The sequence below is a fragment of the Salmo salar genome, chromosome 12 (assembly GCF_965601325.2).
Source record: "Salmo salar chromosome 12, fSalSal1, whole genome shotgun sequence".
Lineage (NCBI taxonomy): Eukaryota > Metazoa > Chordata > Actinopteri > Salmoniformes > Salmonidae > Salmo > Salmo salar.
The window spans coordinates 94,673,772-94,686,271 of NC_138302.1; the positions used below are offsets into that span (position 1 = coordinate 94,673,772).

Below are 12,500 nucleotides of genomic sequence, written 5' to 3' on the forward strand. Positions count from 1 at the left end.
CAAAGGGCAAAGCAATTCACTGAGTTTCTGTTTTGCTGTTACTGTACTTCAGTTCATAGTTTTGTTGTTGTTGTTCTACACTGAACAAAAATATAAACTTAACATGCAACAATTTGAAATATTTTACAGAGTTACAGTTCAAGGAAATCAGTCAAGTGAAATAAATTAATTTGGTCCTAATCTATTGATTTCACATTACTGGGAATACAGATATGCATCTATCTGTTGGTAACAAATATCTTTAAAAAAATGTAGGATCAGAACACCAGTCAGTATCTGGTGTGACCACCATTTGCCTCATGCAGCACAACACATCTCCTTCACATAGAGTTGATCAGGCTGCTGATTGTGGCCTGTGGAATGTTCTTCCACTCCTCTTCAATGGCTGCGCAAAGTTTCTGGATATTGGCGGGAACTGGAACACGCTGTCGTACGCGTGGACTCAGAGCATCCCAAACATGCTCAATGGGTGACATGTCTGAGTATGCAGGCCATGGAAGAACTGGGACATTTTCAGCATCCAGGAATTGTGTACAGATCCTTGCGACGTTGGGCCTTGCATTATCATGCTGAAACATGAGGCGATGTCTTTCTCTCTCTCTCTCTCTCTTTATCGTTCTCTTGCTCTCTCTCTTTTTCTCCCCACCCTCCTCTTCCCCTCTTCCCCTCTTCTCAGATCCAAGCTTCTGGAGAGTGAGGCGATGAACGAGTGTCTTCGTCGCAGTGTGACTCGTCTCTCCTCCCGCTCGCCGTTCCCTTCCTCCTCCCATGGCTCCACCCTCGGGCCACACCCCTTAGGCTCCTCTCCCCATTCCCTGTCAATGGAGGCGGAGATGACGGACGTGATTCGCCGAGCCAAAATGGACATTGAGAGGCTGAAGAAGAAGGAGAGGAGACAGAGGAGGATGAGGTGAGAGGACGAGAATAGGGGAGGGGGAAGAGAAGAGCGGAGACTACTGTTGACAGCATTAGAGGGTACAGGATTGGGCTTAATCCCATTTCTATTCAGATAGTAAATGGGATTGGAATGGGGCCAGGATGGTAGTGTAGGGTAGTGATTAGTTCTGTTGCGGTGACCGTGTTACCACCACATCAGCGGTCAAGAGTCATGAAGGCAGTCAAATTCCACGTGATCTTTTAGTCACAGTAATTAGGCTTCTCCAAGCTCTGATGCTGCTGATGGTCATTAGTAACCTACCAAACTTGCTAACTGCCTGGTACTCAGCACTCTATTGTCCCTCTAATCTCTCTGACATCAATGCAAATGTAATGTAAAATCTAATCAAACACTTCATGTGAGCCCATGAGCAACATTTCTATAGGCTATACAATTACGTGAGAAAATAGTGATGGCCTCTACTAAAAATAGGAGGATCAGCTTTCTAATGGCTAGGCCTACTATATTTATTTCTCAACTTTCCTATAATTAAGCACACTGCTTATCTTTACAACAGGAGTATAGCCTACCTGGCTGGCATGAAAATGAACCACAGGAAAAGCGTCCTCCATTCGTTATTTAAGTGCATAGATGACATGTATTTTTACCCCTGCTGACCCTGTTTCGATACAGGTGCATGATAATGATCCATTCTAAATCAAAACAAATTTCAGACATATAATATTTTGTATATGTAAAGACAAGATCAAATCAAGAATAGTCTGATCGGTGACAATATTAGCCTATTACTTGTGAATGATGACTAGCATAAGAAACAATGCCTTTTTTTTGCTACTTTTTCTAATCATAGTCGCACACCTCATGTAGCCTAGTCCATAGGCTGATATGTTTTAATAAGGTTTGTATCACAACTAAAGTGGCCAAATAACTTCTTAAAATGAAACACATTAATCTGCTTTACAAGGGATGTAGAGCCTAACTGGTATATATAAGCAGCACGTGAGTATCAAGTTTGGAGCAGAACATTTTCACCATAAAAATGCACCTTTATAATAAAAGTATTACATGCATAATAGTATTTGAAAGTCACTTTTGATAATGGTGTTTTCCCGCTAATGGAACATACCGCTTATAGCCTACTGCCATGTGCGCATTGCTAAGTTTATAATGTGAAGAAATAGCCTAATAGTTTATCACATTTTAAGCTAAACGTTCTGATCTGTTGCGTCAGTCTCATCGCGTAAAAAAGGTTTTTGATGTTAGTGGTTGTATTAATTTGGGATCTATCACATCCCACAACTGTCCCAGACTATGTTTGGAATATTTATTTCTCACACAGAATAGAATAGGTTGACTTTTCTACTATGGGGGATAGTAGATTGACATAGGCTAGTGCTTTTGCTGTTCGTTATGCCTACTCATATTGTTGGCGACGAAAAGTAAATGTGGACAGTGCTTCCAATATCTTTAATATGCAACTCGGAATTGGATAAGGACGCACGCAGTTGCATCCCCGATGTGTCTGTCTTCACTTGTAGCCTGTGAGAACGACCAGATCACGTGATGGAGCGTGCAACATTCAGGGAGAAGCGCACAACGGCCACTGGCCGCATTAGGCATGGATTTTTTTAGGGTGCATAACGGCCACACAAAGGGAATGCCGCCGTGAAAATTCTAGGCATTATCAAGTGCTTGTCAAATTGTGAATGAGAGACTGATGTAGTGTGTACAACCTGCGTAAAAAAACAAAACAGAGCTCATACCTTTCAAACTACTTTTTTCTAATCATCATTAGTCTCATCATGCAGCGTTACAATGTATTAAACATCAAAACATATAGCCCAACGTTTGTAGAACAACTAAAGTTACATTAATAACTTTAAATTAAGCATATAGGAAGTACCTATTTATTTATTAACCACTCAACACAGATTACACACATGTGCGCACTCCCTCAAATCGTTTGGAGAAAATATCCTTTCTATTTTATTCAGCTTTGTTCAATTGTATTCTTCATACTATAAAATAATATAAAATAATGCCACGGAATTCTAACCAAATCTTGTTTGCTAAATGAACTAGTGTAGCCCACAGCCATATGGCCTAGCCAGATCAGGGCCTAACATGAGGACAACTCAGAATATGCTATTCTGTTCTTCTGAAATAGACTACATTTTCTTCATATCATGCTTCTTTAGACCTGTCTAAAATAAATAATGGATTTATTGTGAAGGTGTAGGCTATATTACATGGATTTATTAGACTTTTTAAAATGTAGATGTTCCAAAGGTCAACATCAGTGGCTTGTAGGCTGTGTGTGGAAACCAGGAGATGCTAAATGTCTTTATGTTAATTAACGGTCAATTACCGTGAGACCGACAGTTATTTGCTTGACAATCACCGGCTGATGAAATGTCGTGACCGCCACAGCCCTAGTGGTGATGTTGGAACTGAGACAAGCAGCTCTTACTCACTGACTCCTGCCATGTAATTAGAGAGGTACTCACTGACTACTGCCATGTAATTAGAGAGGTACTCACTGACTACTGCCATGTAATGACAGAGGTACTCACTGACTACATGCTATGTAATGAGAGAGGTACTCACTGACTACTGCCATTTTAATGAGAGAGGTACTCACTGGCTACTGCCATGTGATGAGAGAGGTACTTACTGACTACTGTCATGTAATGAGAGAGGCACTCACTGACTACTGCCATGTAATGAGAGAGGTACTCACTGACTACTGCCATGTAATGAGAGAGGTACTCACTGACTACTGCCATGTAATGAGAGAGGTACTCACTCTGACTACTGCCATGTAATTAGGGAGGTACTCACTCTGACTACTGTCATGTAATTAGGGAAGTACTCACTCTGACTACTGCCATGTAATGAGAGAGTTACTCACTCTGACTACTGCCATGTAATGAGAGAGGTACTCCGTCTGACTACTGCCATGTAATGAGAGAGGTACTCACTTTGACTACTGCCATGTAATGAGAGAGGTACTCACTTTGACTACTGCCATGTAATGAGAGAAGTACTCACTGACAACTGCCATATGAGAGAGTTACTCACTCTGACTACTGCCATGAAATGAGAGAGGTACTCACTGACGACTGCCATGTAATGAGAGAGGTACTCACTGACTACTTACATGTAATGAGAGAGATACTCACTGACTACTGCCATGTAATGAGAGAGGTACTCACTCTGACTACTGCCATGAAATTAGGGAGGTACTCACTGACGACTGCCATGTAATGAGAGAGGTACTCACTGACTACTGCCATGTAATTAGGGAGGTACTCACTGACTACTGCCATGTAATGAGAGAGTTACTCACTCTGACTACTGACATGTAATGAGAGAGGTACTCACTGACTACTGCCATGTAATGAGAGAGGTACTCACTCTGACTACTGCCATGTAATGAGAGAGGTACTCACTCTGACTACTGCCATGTAATGAGAGAGGTACTCACTCTGACTACTGCCATGTAATGAGAGAGAGGAGCAGGGACAAAGTGACAGGTTAAAACAGGCTAATTCACTTCTAATCAGGGAGAGAGGGGAAGACGAGAGAGAGAGAGGGAGAGAGGTCTCTGCTAATAACTGTGCTCTCCATATCCACTTGGCAACAGTCCCAAAACAAAATGTGTGATTATTGGTTGAGTCCCAAATCAAATCAGAGGCCCATACAGGTCTAATACATGGTCATCCATATTTGTAATAGATTCACATGGTGATGGGGCAAATAACTAAAGCTGCTTATTGGGCCTCAGCTGTTATGAGTGGTGCCTTCTGTGTGTGTCCCAGTCAGACACCTGGCCATATATTATACTTACAGCCCAGAGAAAGAGAAGGGGTTGAAGAAACAAGTGAAGCTTCCCTCTCATGAGAACGGACAGGACGGACAGGACGGGCAGAATGGACAGGACGGACAGAACAGACAGATGGACTCTGAAGAGAACTACACAGAGGACGGGATGTCCCCTCTGCAGGAGGAGGAGAGTGGGTGTGACGAGGAGGAGGAGGAGGAGGAGGATGAAGATGAGTTTGACAGTGATGAGAGTCTGGTGGACTCAGACTCTGACTCTGATGAGAAAGGTGAGTGAAAGATAACTATGACACTACCCAAAGAGGGGTAGAAATGTACCCAATTCCAAATCATTGAATAGGTTTCATCATTAACCTAATGAAAGTGCCATATTGTCCTCTGTTTGGCTGTATGCTACAGTATTTCCTAGGTAGCAACTGAAATCCCCAACTGCCCCACTCTACTATAACATGTCTGTCTGATAGCCACAGTTTTCACCTTTCACCTCTTGACCCTTGACCTCTCTGTGCCCTCTGACCTTTCACCCCCTGCAGCTAACTTCCAGGCGGATCTGGCAGACCTGACGTGTGAGATTGAGATCAAGCAGAAGTTGATCGATGAGCTGGAGAACAGTCAGAAGAGACTGCTGCAGCTCAAACTACAGTATGAAGAGAAACTCATCCTGCTGCAGAACAAGATCAGAGACACACAGCTGGAGAGAGACAGAGTACTACACAATCTCAGTGAGTTATGGGTAATGTTTTAAAAAAATATATATTATTTCACCTTTATTTAACCAGGTAGGCTAGTTGAGAACAAGTTCTCATTTACAACTGCGACCTGGCCAAGATGAAGCAAAGCAGTGCGACACAAACAACAACACAGAGTTAGACATGGAATAAACAAGCGTACAGTCAATAACACAATAGAAAAAAAGAAGGTGGGCTATTTACAGACGGGCTATGTACAGCTGCAGCGATCGGTTAGCTGCTTAGATAGCTGAAGTTTAAAGTTAGTGAGGGAAATATAAGTCTCCAGCTTCAGCAATTTTTGCAATTCGTTCCAGTCATTGGCAGCAGAGAACTGAAAGGAAAGACGACCAAAGGAGGAATTGGCTTTGGGGGTGACCAGTGAGATATACCTGCTGGAGCGCGTGCTACGAGTGGGTGCTGCTATGGTGACCAGTGAGATATACCTGCTGGAGCGCGTGCTACGGGTGGGTGTTGTTATCGTGACCAGTGAGCTGAGATAAGGCGGAGCTTTACCTAGCATAGACTTGTAGATGACCTGGAGCCAGTGGGTCTGGCGACGAATATGTAGCGAGGGCCAGCCGACTAGAGCATACAGGTCGCAGTGGTGGGCGGTATAAGGCACTTTGGTAACAAAACGGATGACACTGTGATAGACTGCATCCACTTTGCTGAGTAGAGTATTGGAAGCTATTTTGTAGATGACATCGCCGAAGTCGAGGATCGGTAGGATAGTCAGTTTTACTAGGGTAAGTTTGGCGGCGTGAGTGAAGGAGGCTTTGTTGCGAAATAGAAAGCCGATTCTAGATTTGATTTTGGATTGGAGATGTTTGATATGAGTCTGGAAGGAGAGTTTACAGTCTATGTAGGCACACATTCACAGACACACACAGCTGGAGAGAGACAGAGTACTATACAACCTCAGTAAGTTATGGGTAATGTAGGCAAACAGTCACCGAGACACACAGATGGAGAAGGACAGAGTACTAAGTTATCCCTAAATATTTATAAAACTAAAAGCATTGTATTTGGGACAAAACATTCACTAAACCCTAAACCTCAACTAAATCTTGTAATAAATAATGTGGAAATTGTGATGACTAAAGTTGCAAGTTGAGATGACCAAACTGCTTGGAGTAACCCTAGATTGTAAACTGTCATGGTCAAAACATATTGATACAGTAGTAGCTAAAATGGGGAGAAGTCTGTCCATAGTAAAGTGCTGCTTTGCCTTCTTAAAATCACTATTAACAAGGCAGGTCCTACAGGCCCTAGTTTTGTCACAACTTGACTACTGTTCAGTCATTGTGGTCAGGTGCCACAAAAAAGGACTTTGGAAAATTACAATTGGCTCAGAACAGAGCAGCACAGCTGGCCCTTGGATGTACACAGAGAGCCAATATTAATAATATGCATGTCACTCTCTCCTCGCTCAAAGTGGAGGAGAGATTGACTGTATCGCTACTTGTATTTGTGAGAAGTATTGACATGTTGAATGCACCGAGCTGTCTGTCTAAACTACTGGCACACAGCTCAGACACCCATGCATACCCCACAAGACATGCCACCAGAGGTCTCTTCACAGTCCCCAATTCCAGAATAGACAATGGGTGGTGCACAGTACTACATAGAGCCATGACTACATGGAACTCTATTCCACATCAGGTAACTGATGCAAGCAGTAGATTTAAAAACAGATAAAACAGCGGGGACTGTGAAGCAACACAAACATAGGCACAGACACATTCTGTAAGGGGTGCGTACTGGCGGCAGAGAAGTCAGACGCAGGAGAGCAAAAACTGTGTTTCCAACGGAGCAGTTTAATAATAAAAACCCACCGGAAAACAGAACAATCAAAAATGGGTAGAAAACCCGACGCACACCAGACATAACGTACACAAGCACTTACAAAAAACCTTACCGGACAAGGACATGGGGGAACAGAGGGTTAAATACACAACATGTAATTGATGGAATTGAAACCAGGTGTGTGGGAAGACAAGACAAAACAAATGGAAAATGAAAGGTGGATCGGCGATGGCTAGAAGACCGGTGACGTCGACCACCGAAAGTCGCCCGAACAAGGAGAGCGACCGACTTCGGAGGAAGTCGTGACACATGCATACACACACACACACACACACACACACACGATAACATATGCACTATACTCACACATACACATGGATTTAGTACTGTAGATATGTGGTAGTGGTGGAGTAGGGGCCTGAGGGTACACAGTGTGTTGTGAAATCTGTGAATGTTTTGTTATGTTTCTAATTTGTATAAACTTGGCAGCAGCCAAGTCACAGAGACACTCAGATGGAGAAGGACAGAGTACGACACAACCTCAGTGAGTTATAGGTAATGTAGGCACGCAGTCACAGAGACACTCAGATGGAGAAGGACAGAGTACTACACAACCTCAGTGAGTTATGGGTAATGTAGGCACACAGAATGTACTGTACATACTGCCCAACATCAGTGAGCGTGGATGTGAGATCTTCATTGATGTCTTGTTGTAGTGGAAGACACAGCTGTAGCACAACATAGATACAGGTAAATGCCAAAATAAAGGAAACACCAACATTTGTATTTATTATGGATCCCCATTCGCTAGCAGCTACTCTTCCTGGGGTCCAGCAAAATTAAGGCAGTTATATGATTTAAAAAAACATTACAAAACATTTATTACAGAATTCTCAACACACTAAGTGTGGGCCCTCAGGCCCCTACTCCACTACCACATATCTACAACACACCAAGTGTGTGTCCTCAGGCCCCTACTCCACTACCACATATCTACAACACACCAAGTGTGGGCCCTCAGGCCCCTACTCCACTACTACATATCTGCAACACACTAAGTGTGGGCCCTCAGGCCCCTACTCCACTACCACATATCTACAACACACTAAGTGTGTGTCCTCAGGCCCCTACTCCACTACCACATATCCACAACACACCAAGTGTGTGTCCTCAGGCCCCTACTCCACTACCACATATCTACAACACACTAAGTGTGGGCCCTCAGGCCCCTACTCCACTACCACATATCTACAACACACTGTGTACCCTCAGGTCCCTACTCCACTACCACATATCTACAACACACTAAGTGTGTGCCCTCAGGCCCCTACTCCACTACCACATATCTATAACACACTAAGTGTGTGCCCTCAGGCCCCTACTCCACTACCACATATCTATAACACACTAAGTGTGTGTCCTCAGGCCCCTACTCCACTACCACATATCTACAACACAAACTCCATGTGTACGTGTGTTTGTATAGTGCGTATGTTATCGTGTGTGTGTATAGTGCGTATGTTATCGTGTGTGTGTATAGTGCGTATGTTATCGTGTGTGTGTATAGTACGTATGTTATCGTGTGTGTGTATAGTACGTATGTTATCGTGTGTGTGTATAGTGCGTATATTATCGTGTGTGTGTATAGTGCGTATGTTATCGTGTGTGTGTATAGTGCGTATGTTATCGTGTGTGTGTATAGTACGTATGTTATCGTGTGTGTGTATAGTACGTATGTCATCGTGTGTGTGTATAGTGCGTATGTTATCGTGTGTGTGTATAGTGTGTATGTTATCGTGTGTGTGTATAGTGCGTATGTTATCGTGTGTGTGTATAGTGCGTATGTTATTGTGTGTGTGTATAGTGCGTGTGTATAGTGCGTATGTTATCGTGTGTGTGTATAGTGCGTATGTTATCGTGTGTGTGTATAGTACGTATGTTATCGTGTGTGTGTATAGTGCGTATATTATCGTGTGTGTGTATAGTGCGTATGTTATCGTGTGTGTGTATAGTGCGTATGTTATCGTGTGTGTGTATAGTGCGTATGTTATCGTGTGTGTGTATAGTGCGTATGTTATCGTGTGTGTGTATAGTGCATATGTTATCGTGTGTGTGTATAGTGCGTATGTTATCGTGTGTGTGTATAGTGCGTATGTTATCGTGTGTGTGTATAGTACGTATGTTATCGTGTGTGTGTATAGTACGTATGTTATCATGTGTGTGTATAGTGCGTATGTTATCGTGTGTGTGTATAGTGCGTATGTCATCGTGTGTGTGTATAGTACGTATGTTATCGTGTGTTTGTATAGTACATATGTTATCGTGTGTGTGTATAGTGCGTATGTTATCGTGTGTGTGTATAGTACGTATGTTATCGTGTGTGTGTGTATAGTGCGTATGTCATCGTGTGTGTGTATAGTGCGTATGTTATCGTGTGTGTGTATAGTGTGTATGTTATCGTGTGTGTGTATAGTGCGTATGTTATCGTGTGTGTGTATAGTGCGTATGTTATCGTGTGTGTGTATAGTGCGTATGTTATCGTGTGTGTGTATAGTGCGTATGTCATCGTGTGTGTGTATAGTACGTATGTTATCGTGTGTTTGTATAGTACGTATGTTATCGTGTGTGTGTATAGTGCGTATGTCATCGTGTGTGTGTATAGTGCGTATGTTATCGTGTGTGTGTATAGTGCGTATGTTATCGTGTGTGTGTATAGTGCGTATGTTATCGTGTGTGTGTATAGTACGTATGTTATCGTGTGTGTATAGTGCGTATGTTATCGTGTGTGTGTATAGTACGTATGTTATCGTGTGTGTGTGTATAGTACGTATGTTATCGTGTGTGTGTGTATAGTGCGTATGTCATCGTGTGTGTGTATAGTGCGTATGTTATCGTGTGTGTGTATAGTGCGTATGTTATCGTGTGTGTGTATAGTGCGTATGTTATCGTGTGTGTGTATAGTACGTATGTTATCGTGTGTGTATAGTGCGTATGTTATCGTGTGTGTGTATAGTACGTATGTTATCGTGTGTGTGTGTATAGTGCGTATGTCATCGTGTGTGTGTATAGTGCGTATGTTATCGTGTGTGTGTATAGTGCGTATGTTATCGTGTGTGTGTATAGTGCGTATGTTATCGTGTGTGTTTATAGTACGTATGTTATCGTGTGTGTGTAGTACGTATGTTATCGTGTGTGTGTATAGTGCGTATGTTATCGTGTGTGTGTATAGTACGTATGTTATCGTGTGTGTGTATAGTGCGTATGTTATCGTGTGTGTGTATAGTGCGTATGTTATCGTGTGTGTGTATAGTACGTATGTTATCGTGTGTGTGTAGTACGTATGTTATCGTGTGTGTGTATAGTGCGTATGTTATCGTGTGTGTGTGTGAATGTGTCTGCACCTATGTTTGTGTTGTTTCACAGTCCCCGCTGTTCTATACGGTGTTTTTTTAATTTGTTTTTAAATCTAATTTTAGTACTTGCATGAGTTACTTGATGTGGAATAAAGTTCCATGTAGTCATGGCTCTATGTAGTACTGTGCACCTCCCATAGTCTGTTCTGCTCTGGTGCCATGTCTTGTGGGGTATGCCTGGTTGTCTGAGCTGTGTGCCAGTAGTTTAAACAGACAGCTCGGTGCTTTCAACATGTCAGCACCTATCATTAAACCAAGTGGTGATAAAGTCAATCTCTCCTCTACTTTGAGAGAGATTGACATGTATATTATTAATGTTTGCTCTCTGTGTACATCCAAGGACCAGCCGTGCTGCCCTGTTCTGAACCAATTGCAATTTTCCTAAGTCCCACTTTGTTGCACCTGACCTGAACAGTAGTCCAGGCCTGTAGGACCTGCCTTGTTGACAGTGCTGTTAAGAAGGTAGAGCAGTGCTTTATTAGTAACATAGTGACTTAATAGGGCGTTGGGCCACCACGAGCCGCCAGAACAGCTTCAGTGCACCTTGGCATAGATTCTACAAGTGTCTGGAACTCTATTGGAGAGATGAGACACCATTCTTCCACCAGAAATTCCATCATTTGGTGTTTTGTTGATGGAAAACGCTGTCTCAGGCGCTGTTCCAGAATCTTCCATTAGTGTGCAATTGGGTTGAGATCTGGTGGCTGAGACACACACACACACACACACACACACACACACACACACACACACACACACACACACACACACACACACACACACACACACCCTTTAAACCCCCTGTGCTCCTTTGAGACCCCTCTTTTAAAGTCACTGAGATCTCTTCTTCTAGCCATGGTAGCAAAAATAATGGGCACCTGGTCATTTTTATACACGACCGTAAGATGTTAATTTCTTAACTCAGGAACCACATCTGTGTGGAATCACCTGCTTTCAATATACTTTGTATCCCTCATTTACTGAAGTGTTTCCTGATATTTTTGGTAACCTGTTCATACTGTACTGTACTCAGTTTCAGCTCTACCTCTTTTAATAAGCATCACTCTCTGTCCTCTCCTTTCTAGTGTCCATGGAGAACTACACGGAGGAGAAGGCTAGCAGGATCAAGTCAGATTATGAGAAGAGGCTAAAGGAGATGAACAGAGACCTGATGAAGCTACAGGCGGCTCAGAAGGAACATGCTAGGCTACTGAAGAACCAGGGACGCTATGAACGAGAGCTGAAGAAACTACAGCAGGAGGTCAACGATATGAAGAAAGTCAAGGTAAGGAAGAGGAGGAGGCAGAGGAGAGGAGAGGAAGAGGGGAGTACAAGGAGAGGGATAGGAGGAGGAAGAAGGGAAAGGAGAGAAGAGGATGGAAGAGGGGAGGACAAGGAGAGGGAGAGAAGGAGGAGAAGCGGGTAGGAGGCAGAGAATTATGTCAACTATATACAGTACCAGTCCAAAGTTTGGACACACCTACTCATTCAAGGGTTTTTCTTTATTTTTACTATTTTCTACATAGTAGAATAATAGTGAAGACATAAAAACTATGAAATAACACATATGGAATCATGTAGTAACCAAAAAAGTGTTAAACAAATCAAAATATACTTTATATTTGAGATTCTTCAAAGTAGCCACCCTTTGCCTTGATGACATATTTGCACACTCTTGGTCTTCTCTTAACCGGCTTCATGAGGAATGCTTTTCCAACAGTCTTGAAGGAGTTTCCACATATGCTTTTCCTTCACTCCAACTCATCCCAAACCATCTCACTTGGGTTGAGGTCGGGTGATTGTGGAGAC

At 42.8% G+C, this 12,500-nt stretch overlaps 1 protein-coding gene across 2 annotated transcripts in view; it reads left to right on the forward strand.

The window, feature by feature from the left end:
• Nucleotides 1-12,500, forward strand: part of LOC106566100 (kinesin-like protein KIF21B) — a 137,525-nt gene that overhangs the window by 69,725 nt on the left and 55,300 nt on the right. For both annotated transcript variants that reach the window (XM_082959484.1, XM_082959485.1), the window contains exons 11-14: nt 677-910; nt 4,751-5,010; nt 5,275-5,463; nt 11,777-11,976. In XM_082959484.1, coding sequence (XP_082815610.1) covers nt 677-910; nt 4,751-5,010; nt 5,275-5,463; nt 11,777-11,976 — 883 coding nt within the window. The remainder of the gene's footprint in view (nt 1-676; nt 911-4,750; nt 5,011-5,274; nt 5,464-11,776; nt 11,977-12,500) is intronic.